This window comes from Microtus pennsylvanicus, chromosome 1, assembly GCF_037038515.1.
Source record: "Microtus pennsylvanicus isolate mMicPen1 chromosome 1, mMicPen1.hap1, whole genome shotgun sequence".
NCBI classification, from domain to species: Eukaryota; Metazoa; Chordata; class Mammalia; order Rodentia; family Cricetidae; genus Microtus; species Microtus pennsylvanicus.
In genome coordinates, this window is record NC_134579.1 from 206,753,814 (window position 1) to 206,776,791 (window position 22,978).

The 22,978-nt window shown below is 43.1% G+C and overlaps 1 protein-coding gene across 7 annotated transcripts in view; it reads right to left on the minus strand.

Annotated features, from left to right (window-relative positions):
* The window catches only part of Syne1 (spectrin repeat containing nuclear envelope protein 1), a 471,659-nt gene that overhangs the window by 100,868 nt on the left and 347,813 nt on the right, over positions 1-22,978 (minus strand). For all 7 annotated transcript variants that reach the window (XM_075949874.1, XM_075949917.1, XM_075949889.1 and 4 more), the window contains 9 exons: positions 22,546-22,655; positions 19,829-19,985; positions 17,336-17,467; positions 16,760-16,915; positions 15,852-16,061; positions 10,628-10,729; positions 7,755-7,874; positions 4,696-4,896; positions 1,785-1,958 (listed from right to left, as the gene is read on the minus strand). In XM_075949874.1, the coding sequence (XP_075805989.1) occupies positions 1,785-1,958; positions 4,696-4,896; positions 7,755-7,874; positions 10,628-10,729; positions 15,852-16,061; positions 16,760-16,915; positions 17,336-17,467; positions 19,829-19,985; positions 22,546-22,655 (1,362 nt within the window). The remainder of the gene's footprint in view (positions 1-1,784; positions 1,959-4,695; positions 4,897-7,754; positions 7,875-10,627; positions 10,730-15,851; positions 16,062-16,759; positions 16,916-17,335; positions 17,468-19,828; positions 19,986-22,545; positions 22,656-22,978) is intronic.

Sequence of the window (22,978 nt, forward strand, 5' to 3'; positions counted from 1 at the left end):
AATCAAGCAACCGACACCCAAAGAGTGGCATCCTCCTACATGTGTAAAATTTGTTCTTGATAGATTCTGCTTCAAGCCATATCGGGAATGGGTAGTTGGCATTTGTGTTGGGAAAAAAAACGTAGTTCTAAAGTAAGTGATATAATGGCCCTTAAAAGGGGGCAGATCTCTTCTCCCTCCCTCCCTCCCTCCCTTCCTCCCTCTCTCCCTCCCTCCCTCCCTCTCTCTCTGGCTCTGTTTCTGTCTCTGTCGCTCTTATGTATATGTGTATGTGTGTATGAATACACAAGAATAATAAAAAGAGGTCATAAAATTCACGAGGTCACTGGAAGGGTGGAAATGATATAAATACAGTATTGTATAAAAGGCTTAAAAATGAAAAAAAAATTATACTAAAAAAAGAGGGAGGAAAGGGACAAACATAACCCCTAGCACTTAAGGGGAATGGGAAGAATAAGGGAACCGGGACAGTTTAGGACAACTGTCCTAATTACTAACCAAAGAAGGGGACTGATCTGCCAGTGATTTACACAGCATCCTGTGGCTGATTACTCTCTGGAGAATCTATCTGGTGTTCAAGGTCAGGTAGTTCTATCAAAGCTAAGACTCAATCTAAGCTTCTCTGAATCTAGAACATCGGCTTGCAAACCTTCTTTACAGTAGACCACATAGTAAATATCCTCAGTTTTGTAGATTAATTAGTATCTATTGCAGTCACGTCTGCCCTTTGGATGAAGGCAGGAGATCAACAAGCAAATCAATAAAGCTATTATGTCCAAATAACTTTACAAAGTAGAGGCTACACTTGGCCCAGGGGCCAACTCCCATTCTAGAATCTGGACCTGTTAATAAATGGCATCTTTTTGTCCCCGAATTTTCTACATGATCTAGTATTTAAAAGACTGTTTGCTTCCCTGTAGACATCAGCCTATGTTCTGATTGTCTTCTCATTGCCTCATTGGACCACGATATCATCGAGGGCAGTCCTGGGAACATTTTTGTGTTTCTCCTGCCTGGGAATCTGATGGCAATCTGATAAGTGCTGAATAAATAAATACTTGATTTCTTCACTTATGACGAATAAGTAAATGCAAGCGAACAGAATAGGGAATGGAATTTCTCAGGCAGAACAGCAAATTCCTAACAGGGACTAAGAACATGGCATATGGCAGCTAGGATCCAAACATATGCTTTATTATTTCAGTTCAGAGTTTCGGGGCCATTGCTAGTTTAATTTTTAATGGCACGTATATGTATGCATAGGTTCACATGGGTGCAGATGCCCACAGAGGACTTGGGGACATTTGTAAGCCTCCCAGCCTGGTTATGAGGACTCAAACTCAGGTCCTCTGTGAGAACAGCAGGGCCCTTCTTAACCACTGAGCCATATCCCCAGTCCTCTGGGTTGCTATTTTACAACCAATGAACCCTTCATTGTTTTTGCTCTCAGACCATAAAGATTTGTACCCAGATGGCTGTCCTTTATCTCCGAGAGTTCAGTGACAGGTCCTAACACAAGAGCAATTGCACTGGAGACAGGGCCAGGGATATGTATTTTTCATGTTTCATGCTCCTAATTAGATTTTTTTGGCTTTAAGCTCAAGCCTGCAAGCTTCTTCACACATACTTGGAGGTTGGGATTCATCCAACTGACTCACAATACGATGTGTCCTGAATATAAGGGGAACAAGGCAACCACAAACCATAGGAAAATATACTTCTGCACAAGGGAGTCCACGGGGCTCCGTTTTGCAGTCAGAAAGATGTTACATGGGCGGTCTCACCTCTAGGATGTACTCAAGCTCCACGCCTCTCTTGTGAGCCTGTTTCAGCACAGCAGATGCCTGAACCATGCGGTCTGTGTGCAGCTGAGTTTCCTTCCCAACGGCAAAGCTGACGATCTTTCTGAAGAGTGTTTCAGTCAAAATCATATGAGATTCCAGACTCTGGAAGTATTCCTGTAAGTATTGTCAGGCAGAAGATCAGCAAGGTCATTGAGACATCCGCTCAAGATAAGAACTCTTTCAGCCGTGGCAGCACAAAGGGTGTAGCATCCCAGCACCGCTGAACCCCATATTAACTCAGGCACTATGTGCTTCCTACAGGGGCTTCCTGCAGAGTTAAGGCTCTGCGCTCCCAACAGGCCTTCCCTCTTGACTCCACTCAAGTACAACTGGCGCGTCACTGTGCTGTAGACACAAGCCTCCAAAACAAAATCCTTCATCCGTGACTAGCTGACAGAGAGTCCCCTGGCGTCATCCGGAGCACAGGAACACTGACTTCAGTGACACAGTCGCTGACCATTGCTGCCACACCACTCTGGCCTCCTGTGTCCCTTTGATATATTAATCCCTCACCCTCATCTTCAGCTTTGCCTATACTCTGTTTCCCTTGAAATGTTCTCATCTGATACATCAGTGTCTCTCCTTCCGTGGCTGGGTTAAGGCCAACTCTCTCAACTTACAGGCTATCTGCTTTGCTCACAATGTCTTGCCAAGCATGGCTGCACATATCATATTTTGATAACAGATATTTTAAATTTCCCATGTATTTTACTTCCATGCAGCAGAACTGTAACCATTGCATGAACTGTTATTTTTTTAAATATAAAAGGATACTTTTTTATAGAAAAAAGATACCAGAAATGGAGATGAGCCCATTCTACCCCATTTCCTATGCCCGGGACCATGGATATAACTGAAGGATCAGAAGTTGATCATAACAGCAGACACTGCATTCTTATTTTCTGGAGGGAGGGGTCCATAACTCGTTACTGGACTCATGTGATCCTCACGACAGCTTTGAAGCTCTATTATTTTACAGGTGACAAGGCAGAGCCACTCAGTCTATATAGCTGGCACAAGGTCACTCAGTTGAGTAGAGCAGAGTTGGGTTCTGGTTCCTGTCATGACGGTGCCTGCGCTTCTCACAGACACTGCAGAGGTCTTTCAGAGAGCACGGACTGGACAGCAGGGGGTAGACTCAACATCATCACCGTCATCATAACTGTTGTACCAGGAATCAAAATGAGGGTCCATGAACATTAGGCAACCATGCTACCTCTGAGGTCTGTGCTGTTTTATTATTTTATTTATTATATTATCCTAGATGATATCTCATTCATTCACTCCTGCTGAAATTGCTCTTTGGCCGAGGTATGCCTTGAACTTGAAATTCTTTCTGCTTCTACCTCCCAAGTAGTCGGGACTACAAGCCTGTGACATTAGGCCTGGCTTCGAAGCATTATTTTTAACCACCATTAGTTGATGAAATAATCGTGTGACGGGAAAAGACCTATCAAGCCCAACCTGCGCTGAGAGTAAAGCTTGCTTTCAACACAGCCTGCCTCCAACGCCGGCCTTGGCAGCATTTCCCAGGACCAAGGGTCCCTGTGTTTGGCCCCAGTGGCAGCTGCAGCCAACTCTCTGGAGGACTCTTCCCTGACTGAGCATCCTTTCTCTGTTATTCTGCTGCTCCTTGATCCTAGTTTTCCTTCTGGAATAACTCAAGAGTGATCTTTTATTGCTATGGTCTGATTTGAGAAAAAACAGCTGTGAACTTGAAAGCCATGTTTTCATAGCCAAATGATAAGGCTTTAATAAATCATAAGGCTTTTTGGACAGAAAACCTCTGGGAAAAATTAGCGGAAAAAAAAAAAAGTAGCGTTCCCCTCCCCCAACCAAGTCCACCATAATAGCCCACCAGAGAGCCGCACAACAGTGGAATAATAATCGTCTAAAACTCAGGGAGATTGTTTTGTTTTCCTTCAGGGAATTCCCATAGCCTGGGAGGCTGAGTCTGTGACCTGGCAAACTTTGCCTAGTCATCGCTAAAAATTTGTTATGTTAGGGTTGTGAGTGTGTGTGTATGTGTGTATGTGTGTGTGTGTTAAACAAGTATCTGTTCACTACGGCGTAATGAACCTGAGCTTCAGTTTGGAACACGCAGATGGAGCAATCTTGGGGTTCCCAGGTCTGATTGTGTGGTAAATGTTCTCACTATGCCCAGGAAAGTCTCAGAGGCCAACAGCAACTGCAGGAGAATGTGCTCAAGAGCCAGGAGACCTGAATGACGCAAGTAGCCAGCATCAACTCAATCCCAAAGCCGAGTGGGCAGCCCTGCATTCACAGAGTGGAGTGAGGAGCCTAGGCCGGGACAAGGAAGGGTCCAAAGGGCCTGGTGGACAACAAGCCCTAAAGGACACATAGGGGACCATGTAAATTTAAGCTTAGTTCCATGTGCCGTTAATTCCAGATCTCAGGAGGTGAAGGCAGGAAGATCAGAAGTCCAAGGTCATCCTCAGCTGTATAGTGAGTTTGAGGCCAGCTTGTGCTACATGAGGCCTTGTCTTTAAAAAATTATGAATCCGGGTCCCCTAAAGAAAGGTTTGGGGCTTCTCTTATATTTATGTATGAAGAAAGTTGGCTTAACATTCATAGGAGATTGATAAAAATACTTATATGATTACTTTTTCTTACTTTTATAAAATCATACAACTATACTCTTTACTGTTTCTCTCCGCTTCAGATGCTGGTGGATTTGGACAAATATTTACAGCCTATTTAGAAGTATAAATTATCCAATTATAATGGATAAAGTCCAAGTTTATTAGGTTTTCATATATATATATATATATATATATATATATATTTCACGATATGCTATTTCAGCTGCATTCTCCTGCTGTCTCCTCACCTTGTGCTTGTCCAGCAGTTGTTGAATTTCTTCTTTGGAGGACACAGTGATTTTGTGGTCCCCTGCCATCTTCTCTTGCCCCGTGTCCAGCAGGTCTGCCAGATCTTGCAAGGCCCTATCATACTGACTCTTGAGTGCAAGGTTCTGGTTGAGGCTGCTCCTCCGGGAACTGATGGTCACCAACAGCTCATCGTACATGTCCTGAGAAGCAGAGACATTCACACTAGTCTCGGTCACAAAGCTGCAGTTCGAACCCATCACCTGCCCAATACCCTGCCAAGGTCACTCCTCTCCACAAGTGCATCCCCTGGGGACTCTGTGTGGAAGATAGCTGTCTGTCTTATGAGCCTCACCTGGAAACTCTTCAAAGAGAAAAGGAAAGAAAGAAAGAAAGAAAGAAAGAAAGAAAGAAAGAAAGAAAGAAAGAAAGAGGGGGGAGGGACGGAGGGAGGGAGGGAGGGAGGGAGGGGAAGAAGAAGGAGGAGGAGGAAAGGAAGGAAGGAAGGAAGGAAGGAAGGAAGGAAGGAAGGAAGGAAGGAAGGAAGGAAGGAAGGAGGAAGGAAGGAAGGAAGGAAGGAAGGAAGGAAGGAAGGAAGGAAGGAAGGAAGGAAGGAAGGAAGGATACTCTGGACATCACTCCCCACATCTTTAATACACATGCATAGGACTGTGACTTTCCTGAGTTTTGATCTTTGGTTATTCAAGTTCTTTTATTAATCTTGTTTGGCAATCTTACACGCTCCTTTCTGCTTTTAATTTGATTTTGCTCTTAATGAACAAATCATAAATCACATTAGAAGAACTGAAGAAGACGAACTAAATTCACAATGATTTAAGAACGCCACAACTAGGGTTAAGGATGAACCCAGCAAGTAAAATAGTGTGGAAAGAGCACAACTGTTGGGGGAAAAGTAAAATTAGAGTCTATGCCAAATCTTAAGATACAATTTACATTTACTAAAAAGGTAAAAATATAGGGCTGAGAATGTCGCTTACTAGTCCAGCACTTGTCTAGCAGGCAGAAGGCCTTGGGGTTGATCACCAGCAAATGTGCATGTTCACACACACACACACACACACACACACACACACACACACACACACATACACACACAAACACACACACACCACAACTTAACTTTTCAAGATTCTAAAGAAGGAGCAAGGGCTAGAGAGAGGCTCGGGTGGTTGCCAGCAGCAGCTGGTCAATGAGGAGCCATCACCCACTCCATGGCTCACAACCAATTTTAACTACAGTCTGTGGGGATCCAATGCCCTCTTCTGGCTTCTGTGGGTACCAGGCACACACATGGTGCACAGATACCCATACATATAAAAATTAAAATAACTAAAAAAAAAAAAAAAGATCCCAAGCAATCTAAACCAAAGTATTACCTAGAAACAACTCTCAAGCTGTTGCTTATCCGTGATGGGACATGGGGTGAAGATGCTGAAGAAAAATGTCCACGAGGTGAAGAGAGATGCCATAGAAAAACCTGATTCCCACTGTTGCTCTGATCTTAGCATTTATTTGATCTTACAGTAAATAAGCAGGGCATCTCCCACATTGCTGTCTGCTAACCGGCATCAGATTTTGGGGTAACCACCTTTCAAACAAGGAGCCACAAAACCAAGGGACTTTAATGTGAGCAGCAAAACCCTCAGATTTAAAAGGGCAACAACTCTGCCAAACATGGTGAAGTAAACAGCGGTTTAATCTGGAAAGGCATTTTAGGAGCTGGTGAGACACCAAACAAAATTTGCTGGAGGCAGATGGGTCTGATTAGCGCGTCATGCTGAGGTGGGGCAGCCAAAACCGTTCGATCTGGGAAAGCTCAACTTGAATGCTTATTTATGGCTATGACGTTTGACTCTTACACCTGACGCCAAAGCGCTGCGAGAAGATCTAAAGGAAGGGCAAGAGGGTGGGGGAGGTCTGCTCTGTGACATCTGAAAATGCTAACCAAAGGCCCGAGACAGTCAGACTAAGAGCGACTGCTTGTTTGGAAGAGCTGTTGCATTTTCTCAGGCAAGGACTTGAGACTTTGTGCTTAATTCACCACCAAAGTATTCTGCAGTCATCCCCAGAGAAAAAACTAACACACTGTGTGGTTATGCCCAATTATATATAATTTACACATTTTAAAAATTCAGCTTATTTTTTCTAAGGCATTAAAGTTCACTGGCCTGGAGAGGTACTTCAGTTTCTCCCTTCTGTCCTGTGTATAGGTTCTGCATAGATGTCAGAATTAATGCTAAATGGTATTTTTTTTTCGTCCTTGAAAGGTACTGGAAAATCTGCTTGGATTTCCCAACTTTCTATTTCTTTTTGTTGCTGCTCTAGAGTTGAACATCTGTATTACATCCCAGCTCTTTGAAAAAAAAAAAACATTCTAAAAAGTTCTGCCTTGAATATTCACTCTGTTAAACCACCCCTAGGGATATACAACAACATTGAACTAAAATCCTCTCCCTTTTCATTTTACTGGTAGGAGCGATAATGATGATTATATTTTCAAGAGCAGAAATAAACATATGTAACCACTGAAATCCAGCATGGTGTTCAGACTTCATCATAAGAGCGCATGTCATGGGCTAAGACTAGGCTCACAACCAAAAATATAAGAGCGTGTGTCAGAAAAAAATATGAATGCTAAGAGCATGAGAACATAATTTATTCTATTGTATTCAAAAATGACCAAGAGTTCAGATATTTTTCCTTACTTGGGCATAAAAGTTAAAACCTAAATGACATGACTTTTGTTTTAGTAATTTCCAAAAGAGGCCCGGCAGTGATGGCACACACCTTTAATCCCAGCACTCAGGGAGGCACAGGAAGGAGAATCTCTGTGAGGTCGAGGCCAGCCTGGTCTACAGCGTAAGCTCCAGGACAGCCAGAGCTACACAGAGAAACTGTCTCAAAAACAAACAAAAAAAAAAGGTGAAAATATTCCAAGAGAAGAGTGGAAGCATGTTTTCTTGATTTTTAAATCAGTATGGGCCACGGAGGCTGAGCTGGAGGGGTCACCGAAGCTGAGCGGACTGGGTGGGGATGCTACCTGGAGCTTGGAGAGTTCTTGCAGGGTAGGCTGCTCCACCTGCAACTTATCACCACGCCGCTTCAACTCAGCAATTCCACCGTCCAGTTCCTTCAGTCCCTCTTCAGCCTGTTGTATGGCCTAGGTGAAATATACAACATTTTGTTAGCATTTCTGCCCTCATAGGAGGTATGCATTTGACTTTTTGGTCTACCACTACCTCCCAAAAATGATTTTAAATACAAAAGAAGAAACTAACTCCAATAAAACATAAAAAGCATCCCTGCATACTACTGGAAAAAGGAGAAGGTATTTTATTAAAATATGCATCAGCTTTCTTAGGCAAGGAGGAAGGGTAGAGTTAGGGTGGAAAGATGGGTGAAGAATGGTCTCTTTGAGCAAGGGGTGTGTAGATAACCACACCTACTCAGGAAATAGTCTATAGGATGGCAGTGTGAACAAGGTATGTGCTTGAGATGTCTAGGGGACCGATGGTGCTTCCCGAAACACAATGGAGCATCCCTGGAGACTGGACCAGGATGGCAACAGGGATGTGTAAGGAAAGTTGCTCAAGGAATGGTCCTCACTATAAAGTGGAAAAACCAATTAGCAAGGATTAAAGGGGCTTGTCCAATGTGAGGTCTGTAGAAAGGGGAGACCTTGTCCTCGATTTCAGGGAGCTAAGAGTCTTGTCAGAATGCCAGCAGAAAACAAAACAGACCTAAATATAATTAGGCACTAAACTTCATGAAGCAACTCATCTCTGATCGGGGAGCGGAGGAGGGAGGTGGCAGGCCAGCAGGCCTGGTCTAAGTGGGCTTTTGGAAGAAGTACAACCCAGTTGCCCTTGACAATGAGAAGAGTCTGGACTCCAGATGGCAGATGAAACATATCCACGTTTTCCTTTCCTGAAAGCTCTCTGCAATAACAGCAAATATTTTGTTTGTTTGTTTTTGGAGTGCTTTTTTCCTTGAGTCTGCTGGGGCCAGGAAACTGGGAAGGCCCAGCCCAACATATTTTCAGAGTTAGAATTTGGACACATACATGAAATTTTACTAAGCCTGAGAAAGCTGAGTACTAACCTAGCAGAGGAACTGTGCCCAAAGCATGTAGAACACTGGGGGTCTCAGGGACTCGCAGGAGAGAGTCACAGAGCTAGGGAAAAGATGCCAAGAGAATGGAATCCCCAGTCCCTGCTTCATGCCGCATTGCCCTTTCCTTCCTGATTAGATCCACAAAGTTTATTATCTGAAGAAGAGAGGGGCTTTTCTAGACTAAGGGGTGATGGATGTGGTGATAGCCTTAAATGCTGGATTCAAAGAAGGGAGCTGGAAGTGGTGGCTTGTGCCTATAATCCTGGCAATTGGGAGGCAGCTCACCTATATAGCAAGGAGGAAGGAAGGAGAGAAGAGAGGAAGGGAGTATTGGAGGGAAGAAGAGGCAGGAGGGTAGGGGGGAGGGATGGAGAGAGACAAAAGGAAAGGAAAGAAGAAAGAAAGGGAGAGAAGGAAGAAGGAAGGGAAGGAAGGGGTGAGAGATGAAAGGGGGAAGGGAGCAAAGAAAGAAAATGGGATGTGGAAAGGAGAAAACACTGTGCATGAGGCCTCAAGTCTACTCTGTTTCAGGAAGGGCTGTGGTCACTCCTCTACTGTCTAGAGAGAGAAGGGTTCATAAGACCAACTGAGAAAGCTTAAAACTTGAACAGAACGATCGTCTAACAAATGATGTAACGAACCAAAAATGTTATCTCCTCAAAATCGCTGTTCCATCCTTGCTTCAGGTTCCCATTCAACTGTTGAACCCCCAAGCCAGGTGTAAACAAACAGCAGAAGATGACCCTGAAACCAAGACTATCCAAGATGACAGACAGAGGCAAAGCCGGCAGATGAACAAAGGGACCCAGGGAAAACAGATCATATGGAAAAAATAAACTCCAAACACCAAACCATGAATACATCCAGGTATATTACCAAAAAAATGCATTTGTTTACAGAAAGGGACAAAAAGAAAAAAGATCTCTCAAAAAAGATAATTAGAGCACTGGACAAGATAGGCAAGATCTCATGGAAAATCTCACCAGAGGAGGCAGATGAAAGAAGAAATAAGAAAGGCAGAAATCCAACCAAAAGAGCCTACTGAGTTCCCAGCTCGGATGATAAAAATAGGCCCTCCCCGAGGCATGCAATTGTGATATTTTAAAACCCTGGGGACCTTTGGGAATTAGAAAGATTTTTGGTTTCTCAAGCCAGCATTGGAAACACGCATCTACAAACTGGGAGAAATTTATGTCTGACCTAGAGTTCTATAAAGAGCCAAGCAGTAAAGTAGGAACATAGAATAAGGACATTTTTGGGAACTGATGAGGTAGCCCAGTGGGTGAAGGGATTGACTGGCAAAACTGATAACTGGAGTTCACATCCCTAGAATCACAGAAAGCCAAACACAGTAGCAGGTGTCCATAATCACACTCTCCCACAGGGGAGTGGGAGGTAAAGACAGGGAAGCCCTGAAAGCTCACAGGCCAGCTAGCCTGGTATGGTCAGCAGTGAATCATAACAGAAGAGACCTGCTTCAAATAAAGGAGATGGTGGGGGCCCACACCCAACATTGTCCTCTTCCTTTCCTACATCATAGAGATCATATTTGATCTCATTGTCACTTTTGAACCCAGATTGCATCGTTGCATTCTTCAAACCCAGTGTTGACACAGAAAATATACAATGAATAAAAAAATGCTACAGCTTGTCATTAACCAGTCCAAGAACATTTGATGTCCCACAGGAAATCATATCTGCTATTCTGGAACGCACCTGCACATACCTGTGTCTGTGATCTATATATCTGTGATTCTGGGACACACTTTACATGCCTGTATCTGAGACAGCTGTACATACCTGTATCTGTTCCACAATGGGCTGTTCGAACACATTTGCCAGTTTCTGCAGAATGATGTATTTGTTGTCAGCTAATGATGTGAACAGCACCTTCAGGTCATTCTGGGGAGGAAAGCAATAAAGGGAAAGACAATCTTAATTTATTCTTGAATGAAATTTGTTTAAATTGGAAAAAAGAATCAATACGTGGCTGGAGAGATGGCTCAGAAGTTAAGAGTACCCGTTGCTCTTGTAGAGGACCAAGTTTGGGTCCTTGTAGCCATATGGCCTCTCACAAGTGTCTCTACCTCCAGTTCCAGGGATTCCGGCGCCCTCTTCTGGCCTTTTCTGGCACTAGACACCCCTGGGTTATATGTATACACATACACATGGGCAAAACACTCATATAGATAAAAGTATGTTCTTAAAAATGAATGTATACAGGCATCTTAATGTAAGGTGGAAAAGCAAAGTAATATAGAAACCAAGAAAGAAAATTGAGGGCTGGGGGTGCGCTGAGTGGTGCAGAAAAAGTCCCAGGGCTTGATCACTAGAAATTGGAAAAAAGGGAGAGAGGGAGGGAGGGAGAGAGGGAAGGAAAGAGGAATGAGGAAAGAGGAAGGAAAGGAGGGAGGGAGGGAGGAAAGGAAGGAAGGGGGAGGGGGAAAGGAGGGAGGGAAAGAGAAAAGAGGAAAGGGGGAAGGAAGGAAAGAAGGAAGGAAGGAAGGAAGGAAGGAAGGAAGGAAGGAAGGAAGGAAGGGGGCTGAAATGAGAATATAGTGCTGAGTGGGCTAGAAAAAAAGCAAGAGTTGTCACAACCAAAACTGAAGCCGAGCTACAAGCTCAGCAACCAGCTAAATAAGAATCTTTCTGAGAGGACTGGAAAAATGATGAGTTTTTCATGGCTTCCAAATATGTTCCTGTTACTCAACAGCATTGAAGGGGAGGTCACAGGCTCCTAGAATTAGGACTTGTTTGTAAACAAAATGAAAGATATTTCTCACTCATTTGAATAGAGTCCTGACTACCAGTGATAGGGATATTCCAATCCCTCCATAGTCGTCTATATACACTTAAAGCTGTATCAGTTCAATTCATCAACTCATCCAGATGAGTAGACATAATGTCAACAGGGTGTTTTTCTCATGTTCTATTGAACAGACCAGAAAATGGTACGCTCTTATTTCTGGAAGCCACGGTAACTATTAGCCAAGAAAACAACAATATGGTTCATGTCGAAATTACTAAGTAAGAATTGCTAGGTGAGATGATGGTAATGGTTTTATGCTTGTTATTTTCTCAAGGATAAAAAACAAGAAGGGGCCAGGCAGTGGTGGCGCACGCCTTTAATCCCAGCACTTGGGAGGCAGAGGCAGGCCGATCTCTATGAGTGAGTTCCAGGATAGGTTCTAAAGTTACAAAGAGAAACCCTGTCTTGAAAAACCAGGAGAAAAAAAAAACAAGAAGGAATAAAATCCAAAGGATTCAACTAATTATCATTATTATGGTTGTGATATAGCAGGAATTAAAGAATCGGTATATAATAGACATAGCAAACATTACGATTTCTTTCAATAAAGGAATAAAGGGAGGGTGTAAGTCTTTTGAAAAACAAATTCATGGACATTTTGAAGCCTTAAAATCAGTAACGCTGAATCACTCTTATTATTAAAGAATTCCTTAGTGCCTCACTTTCAAAAGTCACTTAAAAATATTCATCCACATACCCAGGAAATGTATTTGGGAAAAGTCTATGGGTAAATACCAGAATAGAGACAGCTAATTTGGTTCTGGGTCTATACACATAATACTCAGAACATACAGATCATTGAGACAGTCTTGGGGGAAGATTCTAGAGTTGTTTAAAAGTTGGACAAGAGGGGCTGGAGAGATGGCTCAGAGGTAATTCTTATAGATGATATGGAAAACCCCAGGCCAACAGTTGTTGAGTACCAGCAACCCAGCAGATGTTCTGTACAAGCAACAGAAAATGGTTAGTGCCTATGACTTGACCCTTCATTATCTTATTATTAGGGTTCTTTCTCTCAATTAAATTGGAACATGAATGTTTGAATTGCCAATTGTTGTTCGTGACCTGGCCACCAACAAGTTAAAGCTCCTTGGCAGAAGTAAAACAGAGAACATGATTTAAAAAGAGTTTCATGATTACATGTCATTTCCATGGTCCCCTGCAACAAAATAAATTCCTAAGAAATCATGCTTAGTTCACATTTTTCTGTCATTGCATACAAAACTGCAACAAACATTAACTTGGTAGAAGCAACTGGAGAGAAGTAAATACACCTTGGAGAAGTTCACAACTGTAGGGCTAAGCAAGCCTCTTGCATGGTACAAACTACGATGTTGCAATCATCTGGCATTTTTCCATATAGTAGATAAATTATAGAGTAACGAAAATTAAGTTTTCATAACATAATGGTCCTTTCGACTTTACTGACACAGTCAGTACACACTGGTGCAAAATGTAACGCCCAAATAATCAACCCTGCTTTTCTGATTCCAAATGTATTTCTCTTTCCTCGTTCTGTATCATGCAACCCAATAGGCACAGATGGGCAAATACTGCCACGCCTTTCTTCTGTGCCATAGTCACCACACAATCACATGCCTACCGAGACTCTTCGCGGCATATCTTTGTGCCACCCACATCTCAACCAAAGCAGTTCCAGCAAAACAGTCTGCTCCCTTAGGCAGTGGCACTGCTGTCTGTCTGACTCCATTATTATTATTATTATTATTATTATTATTATTATTATTATTATTATTATTATTATTATTATTAAATCTATTTATTAAAGATTTCTGCCTCCTCCCCGCCACCGCCTCCCATTTCCGTCCCCCTCCCCCGATCAAGTGCCCCTCCCTAAAACAAGAGATAGAAGAAAGAATCTCAGATTCTGTCTGACTCCTTTATCAAGACCTCCAGCTGCGCAAGTCGGAGTCCTTGAATTCCTTAGCGCTCATCCGCTCTCATTTTCCACACCCAGCCTCCAGCAAATGCCTTTCCACTCACTCTGCTCTCAGAAGGCATCTTGAGTTGAGCCGCTAGTCTCTGCTCGCCTGCTCCCCACCCCAACACCATACAGTGCTAAAGTGCTCCTGCCCTTAAATCCCGTGGAGAAGAAACGTAAGCTTTCTATTGACTGGAGACCCTCTATTGTTTTTAACACTACTTAGTAGCAAAATTATGTTTATAAAATTTATTGAGTGATCGCTATGTATTAGAATCTACTGATCTCAATTATTTGAACTTGTTGAAGTCTTACAATATTGTGAGGCAATGACTGTGGGTTTGCCTTAATAGTTGAAGACACCGAGGCTCAAGATAATTAAGCAACCAAGATCATACAGCACCAAGTGACAAAGCAGGGATTTATTAAGCTTAGCATGGAAGCATATGCTGTAGAGACAAGAGAGCCTGGGCTACATAGTGAGTTGATGCCCAGCCTGCGGGATTGGTTTTAAAACTAAGGTGAGCAAACAAGGCCAACAGAACAAATGAACACAGAATGTTAACTTCAGAGAACTTATTCTTAATTTCCATTCTGTTTGAAAAACATTTACCTAGAGGAGATGTTACAGGAATTTAAAAACTGATTCATAGAAAAATTTGGGGATTGAAAATATAACCAATTAGTTTTAGTAAATATATATTTTATTATGTTTTTATTTATTTTATGTTTGTGTGCCACAGCACATGTCAAGGTCAGAGGACAAGATGCGAGAGTCAGTTCTGTACTTCCAGCAAGCAGGTTCAGGGGCTCAAGCTCGGGTCTTTAGTCTTGGCAGCGAGCACCTTTATCTACTGAGCCAGTTTGCCATTCCTCACTATATACTTTTAAGACTATAAATTATTTGAAAGTGGTAATAATACTTCACTTTATATGACTATGTAGAAAGTTCAATGTTTCTTGGTAAAAGTAACATTTGATACTTCATAGCAACTTGTTTTACAAATCAGAAATGACATCAAGTCTTCCTGTTTGCTGAAGTAGCATCAGTTGAAACCCAATTACTCTGAACAGTGCCCTTTCTATTGGGCGTGGAGGTCGGCAACACTAAAAGTTTATGGGTGACCTTCCCATCTTTTTCCAGTGACCCGAGACAGAAAATGTTTCATAAGCACACAATTACATATCTGGCCCTGGGATTCTAATATGACAATAAAAGGTAATAAATCTGAAGGGTTAGAATTGGAAAGTAATGTAATAAGTTTCTAGTGTAATTCTGAGCGAGGTAGAAGAAATGTCTAGATGACAACCATTTCCAAGACTCTTGAGTGGTGAGGTTTGGGGTGTTTTCTGTATTCTAGAACCTCCCGCATGTTCTTTGGGAACAATAATTAAAATCTACTATTACCAACTGAAAATTACACTAAGTGATAATTTGGCTTGTATTGGTTGAATTTAAACTTTTACTCAGCTCTTAGTTTGGCTGAGGGGTTTTCTCAACCTTCCAATTCTAAAAGCATGAAACTCGGCTCTCTAAATCTTGAGCTCAATCCACCCGGTTTACTGCAATGCTCCAGGACTTCATTATCCATTAAGAAGATGTTTGTAAGATGGAGCAGAGATAGCTCAGACATTAAGTGCTTGTAGGGCAAACACAGGGACCTGAGTTTGGTCCTCAGAACCCATCTAAAAATAAAACAAAACAGTGCATCAGTGCACTTGTAGTCTCTAGGCCTGCATAGGCAAAGATTAGCTACCTGGGATTCACTGGGCAGCCAGCTTACCCTAGTAACAGTGAGTCCCAGGTCCCTGTGAGAGACCTCGCTCCAAAGCATAATGCGGGTGGGCCGGAAAGATGGCTCAGTGGGCAAAGAACTTTCCTCCCAAAAGCAATGACCTGAGGTCCTTCCCCTGGACTCACATGATGGAAGGAGAGAATGGACTCTCATGAACTGTCCTCTGACCTCAACATTCAAGTCAGGGTTGCATGCATGTTTCCTGCCCCATACACCCATATTAAATAAAGACATGCATAAAGGTAAAAACCAATATAGGGTGGCTGATTCCTAGGAATGACACCCGGGGCGGCCTGTGTCCTCAACACTCATGTACATGCATGTACACGCACCCCCCACACATGCGCATTCACACACACACACCCTCAGATACCCCGCTACACACAGGCAACACATAATGAACATTTGTAAGGTACTCGTGGTTGATAATCGCTCTTCCTTGAAAATGGCACACGCCCCTTGTGTTCTCTCGCTTACCTGGAAGTTGAGGATTTGCTGGAGGCGGTCCTTCATCTGGTGGCACCGCTGATCCACAACTGAATCCAGCAAGGATAGTCTGCCCAAAAGACAGCCCAGAGTATCTTCAATGACATCGCGGTTGTCACCGTCCTCTGGGAATGCTTGGGAAAACAAGTTCTTGTTCTTATCCATTTCTTCAGACATTTCCTTAATGTCCTTGGCAAGCGCCTAGGGTGATGAAAGCAGACGTTCACCTCCTCATTTAGACCTCTGTCAATCAAGTCATGTTCCCCTAGAAACCTATGAGACTTCCCTCTTAGGAAGAGTTACCCTGAGTTAAGCTGAATGGCCTTCATGAACTTCTATAGATCGCAGGGAAGTTCCTACAGAGATTTTTCTTGGGGACTTCATATCATTAGATGTTAAAAAAGGTAAATTGACCAAAAATTAAATTTTAAAAAGCTCTGGTAGAAAGTCCTTCCTTAGAGCTTGTGTGCTATATGGGGAGGATTTGAGATAACCCGGAGTTCTCTATTTCTCCTCCTCTCATACATGCATTAAAAAAAAATGGAAGTGCAGCCGGGCTGTGGTGGCACACGCCTTTAATCCCAGCACTTGGGAGGCAGAGGCAGGCGGATCTCTGTGAGTTCGAGACCAGCCTGTTCTACAGAGCTAGTTCCAGGACAGGCTCCAAAGCCACAGAGAAACCCTGTCTAGAAAAAAAATGGAAGTGCAAAGCATGCATATTTTGAGAGCTTTTTATATTGAAACAATTCCGTTCCACACTTTACTTCTTAGTAACACACCATGGCACTTTATTAAAGCTGTCTGGTTCTTAATATTCTTTATATATATAATTAATTACCAATTGCCAACTTTGCAATTGCTGTGAAATTTCATGCACAAACAGAAATCATCAACCTTACCTCCTGGTGGATAAGACAAGCTTCCGTTTCTTCTGGCAAAAGTGTTGTCGTCACAAACAAACGCTCTTCAACGTCATCCAACCAGGTTGAAGTGGCAGACACACCATCGTACAGTTTCTGCTCCAAGTGGATATTCTGCGTTTTTGTTCCCCCTCCCTGGAAAAGAAGCACACACGAGACACACGAAACAGATAAAGAATCAGTTTCAATCCAAGTGCAAGATACACACCTGTAATCCTAGTCCTTGGGAAGTGAAGACAGGAGATGAGGAGTTTAAGGTCATCCTCAGAGACATAGCTAATGGAGGACAGTTTTGGCTGCTGGAGACCGTGCCTGCAACCCCTCTACTCCCAACATATCTTTCAATTAAAAACAAATCAATTATGGTGCTTCAAAAAATCACAGAGAAATACCAAGCAAAATGAGATTCAGGAATCAGCACCTTTAGGCCCGAACACTCATCACCAGTGCTGGGCATCAGCAGTCACGTGCAGAGATAGAACAACTTTGCAGAGAACAAAAGAACCCATCCCAGAAAGACAAGACCAAGACAAGCCCGTGATGCCACAGCTGTACCTGTGACGATGCCTCCTCAAAGGCCTGGTTCAGTCCGTCCAGCAAAGACGTCACTGAAGACTTATCTTGAGTCTGCGCTTCTTCTCTGTACAGTGGCGCCACGGCCAGGAGTCTGTTGGGGCTGCTGTAAAGCTGAGAGCAAACAGGGCCAGCTTACTTAAGAGTGAGCGAGTCGTGTGTAGCTTCCTAAATTGGAAGTATATGTAAGGTAGGTTCTAGAAGCTTCATCTAGAGAAATATCAATTTTATAACTTACCACAACATATTACTGAGTACCATGGGCAGATCTAGCAATGACCATGATTTGTAATGATGAAACAGAAACAATGAATAATGGTGGAGGGCCTGGGTGTTTACACAGTTCCCCCTGAGATGTCTTCCCAGCTTTATCTCTGCCTTTAGAAAATAATTGATCCTAACGATCTGACAAAGACTGTGCCCTTTTCTTCTAGCATTCACTTCTTCTCCTCTGACTGCTGTTAGATTCCCCCATGAGGACTGTAGGGAGGACAGGCATTCAAATGCCTCGGGGACATCTCCAGTCAAACACAGTCCTATGATTTCTCAAACATCCTTCATCCTCATTTTTACGGCTGACTACCCATCAACCTGTGAGCATGCCAGGGTCCTCCGGCCTGTAGCTTGCACCTGTCACCCAGTGCACCTTTATATCAACTGTTGCAACCTCTCATGTCATTTCTGCTATCATGGCTTCCTGCTGTTATTTTCACCTGGCTAGGGCAGCCATGCAGGTGCTAGGGCCTGAGCAGACAGTGAGAGAAACAGCAGGTTTAGGCCTCTGTCCAAGGGATGGAAAATAGGTAGGAATAAAAGAAGCCTGTAATGTGTGGGTTTATCTGGCATAGAACAGCCATGAAAGAATGAAGTCTCTAATCCGGGGCTCTACTTTCTGCTTGTAGCTAATATAACGGGAAAATACTATGGTGTAAAGGCAAGCAAGCAGCCAGACTCAGGGGGTCTACCTCAGAAAGTCTAGTTCTGGGTGTGAGAAACTTCTGACCAGGTTTGTAAGGAAGGAAGGGCCAATTCAGGCAAAGGAGGAGGTCTGTGTGAAATTAGTGTCAGGGTGGATATGATCTTGGCACAAAAATATCTAACGATGAAGTTCTTTACATCAGAGTCAGACCAAGAGACAGAAGGTCTGGCCTGCACAGCTCAAGCAAGAATGACAAGGATCTCAGAATGCGTGACCACCATTAGGTCACCTCCTCTCAGTTATCCCTGCCATGTTGTATCCACTTTACAGTGCGTGCCTTGATGCTCCTATCCATCCCCGTTCAACTACTATCCTTTGTTTCATGTGCAGCTAGCTCCTCTGTCCCTTACAGACCTGGGCAGAGTGATGGGAACAGCACATTCTTCAGAACCAACAGCATAGACCCTAGGACTTACCCGGCTGGAAAAATCGCTGTCCTGGAGTGAGCTAGGTAGGCACTGCTAACTTAGAACAGAGGCCTGGGCCAGTGTCCCAGTGCCCCAAGCCTCAGCTGTTGGAGGCATCCAGGCATACCGGGGTCCCTGGCTTACTCATCAAACCTTTAAACTTTCAAACTCCTCTGACATCCCCCCTTGATTCCTGACTTCTGCAAAGGCTGAGCCAATAATTACTACTTCTCTGGAACTTTCTGTTGCCTGTTCAGCTCCCTTGGACTTTGTATGTTTGGTGGAACCAAGCCGAGTATCACACAATATCCACCCCAGCAACTAGCCTTCCAGAAGGGCCAATAACTGCCCTACCTGACCACTGGCTTCTCTTTTTTTTTGCAAGACCCTCTAAGGCTCCAATATGTTTCTCATTAAAACCTTCTGAAAGTATTCAATACTGGAAGTAACAGTGGAAAGTGCGGTGACCTGGCAGCTTAGTTTGAGATTTGTGGAAATCCTGTTGATATGTATATCCTTGGCTTGCAACTATAATTTTCAATTTTGAAAAATTAAATTGAGCTTTAATGGTTCATGCTAATGAGAAATTAGACATTAATCATTTTTGAGGAAAAATACTACATACAAATCAGATAAATTTTCATATACAAATACAAGTATTTGGGGAAATGTGAAACATGCCCTGTTATGAAAAATGCATGATGAATAACTTGGTTCATGTTTGTTCCAGAATTATTATGAAAATATAGATTACTATTCTGCTTTATGCCCTTAGCATAAGCTGTGTATCTCTTACATTAGTTAGTATATAAAAGCTAAATTTAGGCAGAGTGTGGTGGGTTCATGATTGTAATTTTAGTTCTGCAGAGTCAGAGGTAGAAAGATCAGATGTTCAAGGCAACCCTCAGGAACATAGCAAGTTCCAGGGTATGACCTGGGTCACACAAGACCCTGTTCCACAAAACCAAAGGAAAAGAAAGAAAGGAAGAAAGAAAGAGAGAGAGAGAGAGAGAGAGAGAGAGGGAGGGAGGGAGGGAGGGAGGGAGGGAGGGAGGAAGGAAGGAAAGAAAGAAAGAAAATATTTGATACCACTTGCTCTTGTTCCTGTTCCAGAACGTTCTGTAGCAGTTTCTGCTTGGTGCTAAATTCTTGATGTAGACTTTCCCATTTCATTCTCATCTGGTCTTCAGCAAATGATTTTGTCCCTTCCATCCCCAACTCCTGGGATAACACAGCAGGTTTTTCACTATTAGAAGAATAAATAATCTAAGTTTACAATGTGTAAGATAAAAAGAAAGAAGAAAGAAAGGGAGAGAGGGAGGGAGAGATGAAGGAAGGAAGGGGAAAAAAGAAAATGAGACAGATAACTTATTTGGTATTAATAGACCTGGCCTCAAAAATTGGAAAAAGATTCTTAGTCATTGGCTTGCACCTTAAAAAATATAAATTAAAATAGAAACATTGAGGCAATAAGCATATTCATCTTTACATATCTGGATCACAAACACTTGAGTATTAAAAATGCATTGAAAATGGCCAAGTGTGAAATAAAATGACTGCAAGCTTCAGAATCAGGAAGTACAGTGTGACCACTGACCAGGGTCCTGTGACAGACAGGCAATAAACTTACTCAAAATCTGGACAATGTTAGTTTTGACCATGAGACCAAGGGACATTGAGGACATACTGTGGAGGGACAGATGAGGGGCCGGAAGCAGTGCTGGGTGAGGAGTAAGGCTTTCAATCTCTGATCTGAGGCTGGGGGCCGCGGTCATGGTAGAGCTCTTGCCGTGACATGCATGAGGCCCTGGGTTTCATCCCCCTCGTGCAGGAAACAGGACGGGCAAGCAGAATTCCTATGACAGCAGTTGGCATTGTGGGTAACTTGTGTCACATCTCTAAGCCTCAGTTTTCTCAACATGTGAATGACCATGGCATCCCTGCAATGCAGGGGTATTTTGAGTGTTTGTTTCTTGGGCTTTTAAAACAGGGTTTCTCTGTGTAACCTTGGCTTTCCTGGAACTCGCTCTGTAGACCAGGCTGGCCTTAAACTCAGAGATCCACCTGCCTCTGCCTCCCGAGTGCTGGGATTAAAGGTGTGGACCACCACCACTTGGCTCATGTTACGCAGTTTTGAAAATTAACTAGAACATATGTGTCTCTAGAGCTGTGTGTGATGAAATGGCGATCCTTCACTATGTGGGGTTAATAATCTATGTGTTGACATACACCAACCGTAAAAATCAATATTGGAAAAAAGTACCTATAATTGTATGAAACTTTTAAGAAAAACACTTTCAAATGGAAAGTTTGAAAGCTCCTATGAAAGTAAGATTCCTTATGGTATTTTTTCTGTGTTTGGTACAGTGTACCCATCTCCATTCATTAGGCTTGCATGAAAATTCAGTATCAAACCAAGGGGGCGGTTACCGTCCAGATTCTTCTATTTCCTGAGTGACATACATAAAAACAGAGCAATTAGACTTCAGTTAGAATGTGGTCTTTTCATTTCTCATGGGAAAATATTCTCTCGTGTCAACGAATTCTCGGTTGGTTTTCCTTGGTAGCCTTTGAAATAACTTGAGATTGACCAGAGCCTGTGAACTGGACTCCATTGCACTGAGGGGTAGTTTCTCTAAGGAATTTATATAACCAGTAAAAAAATGTGTGGGTTGTATTTTTTAAGTGAATCTTCCACAGAAAGCTAGCCTTGCAGGACAAATTTCTTTTTGCATGAGAATAATATTTGGAGACCTAACTTGTAGATGTTTATCTGCCATTTGGGTTCCGCCCAATGCTGGAGGCCAAGGAGAAGGGGAGGGGGCGGGAAACAGCAGCAACATTTTTTTTTTTATAACCACAAAAAAGTTGCACAAGATTCCCACAGCTCTTTTGTGGAACCAATTGTCTGCCAAGCAGGCAGCACAGACAGTTTTCTATGTAAAACAGAGAAGGGAAAGAACGCGAGAAACTGTTCGGGATGTGTGAGCACCTCAGAGGCCCTGGGGGCGGTAGAGGAGAGAAGAGATACCCCGCTCTAGCAGCCTGGAGAAGTGTCCCCTTGTCCAGGGCTTTACGGCTGATGCATCTTAAAGGCCTTAATACAAACCCTGTCCTGCTTCAGATTTTAAAGGGAGCTTTTCTTTGTATGATCATCAAAACGTTTTGCAATGCTGATTGCTGCTTATTATTCTAACTCTATTAAGAAGCGAGCCAAGGTCCCAAGGGGAGCGGCTCAGAAGACAGGTATGTCCCATGGCTGCAGTTCCTTCAACTTTCTACCGTGGACACTCCACTTTTTCTTCTCTACTACTTCATCTCTTGTAAGACTTTCAAAATGTCCACTCAAAACCAGGTCCCCAGGTTCCAAAATTTTACATGTAGAAATTATAGGGAGTGATTTGTTAAGGGGCCGCACCACTTAATCTGTTCATATATTGATTTTTTTAAAAAGGATGTTCTAGGTGAGTTCTTGAGAGGAAAATGCTCTGTGGTTAGGTGCAGTCACCAGTTGGAAATACTATAGATCCAATTTGATATCACGTTTCCCATTTGACTCTGAAGATGGCTGTTCCTGGGATAGGTGTGCTGCACCTCCAGGAAGGCAAACTCTTTAATCATTATTCTTAGCCACTTTTCTATCCACACGACAAATGCCTGGCAGTGTGGGTGTGTCTAATATCACAAAGTGAAGTGGGAGCACCCTGTGTGGAAGATTGGAAAAAGTGGCCACAGTGAGAGGTTCAGTTTTTCAAATGACAGGGAACCACGACAGGGAGAGAAACCTGCAGACTTTCAAAGCATACCCAAGGCCTTCTGAGCTGTCCACGGCAGAACTCTGGGTCAGAATCTCCTCTCCACGGCTAGCGACTGAGCGGAGGAGGCTCTTCTGCTCAGCTAGCTCCTGCTCGAACTCCTGCACAAACGCAAACACGGCTGTCACCTGAGAGGACTGTCTACCGTCACCGCCACTGCTCTCTAGATACAGAACATCAAGAGCTTGAACAACTGTGAGTCTGAGCACAGGGTAAAAGACACAGCCTAGACAAATTCTCCTAGGGGGGAAAAAAAGCATTAGGAACAGAAAATTTTTGCTGGACAATGGTGCCCCCGTGTGGTCAAAGATGTTCCTTTCTTTCAAAGTCAATGCTGCCTTGAGCTAGGCAGGACAGAGACTCCAGAAGACATGAAAGTCTTCAACTTTATTAGCTGCATTATCAGGGGATGTGATTTGACCTT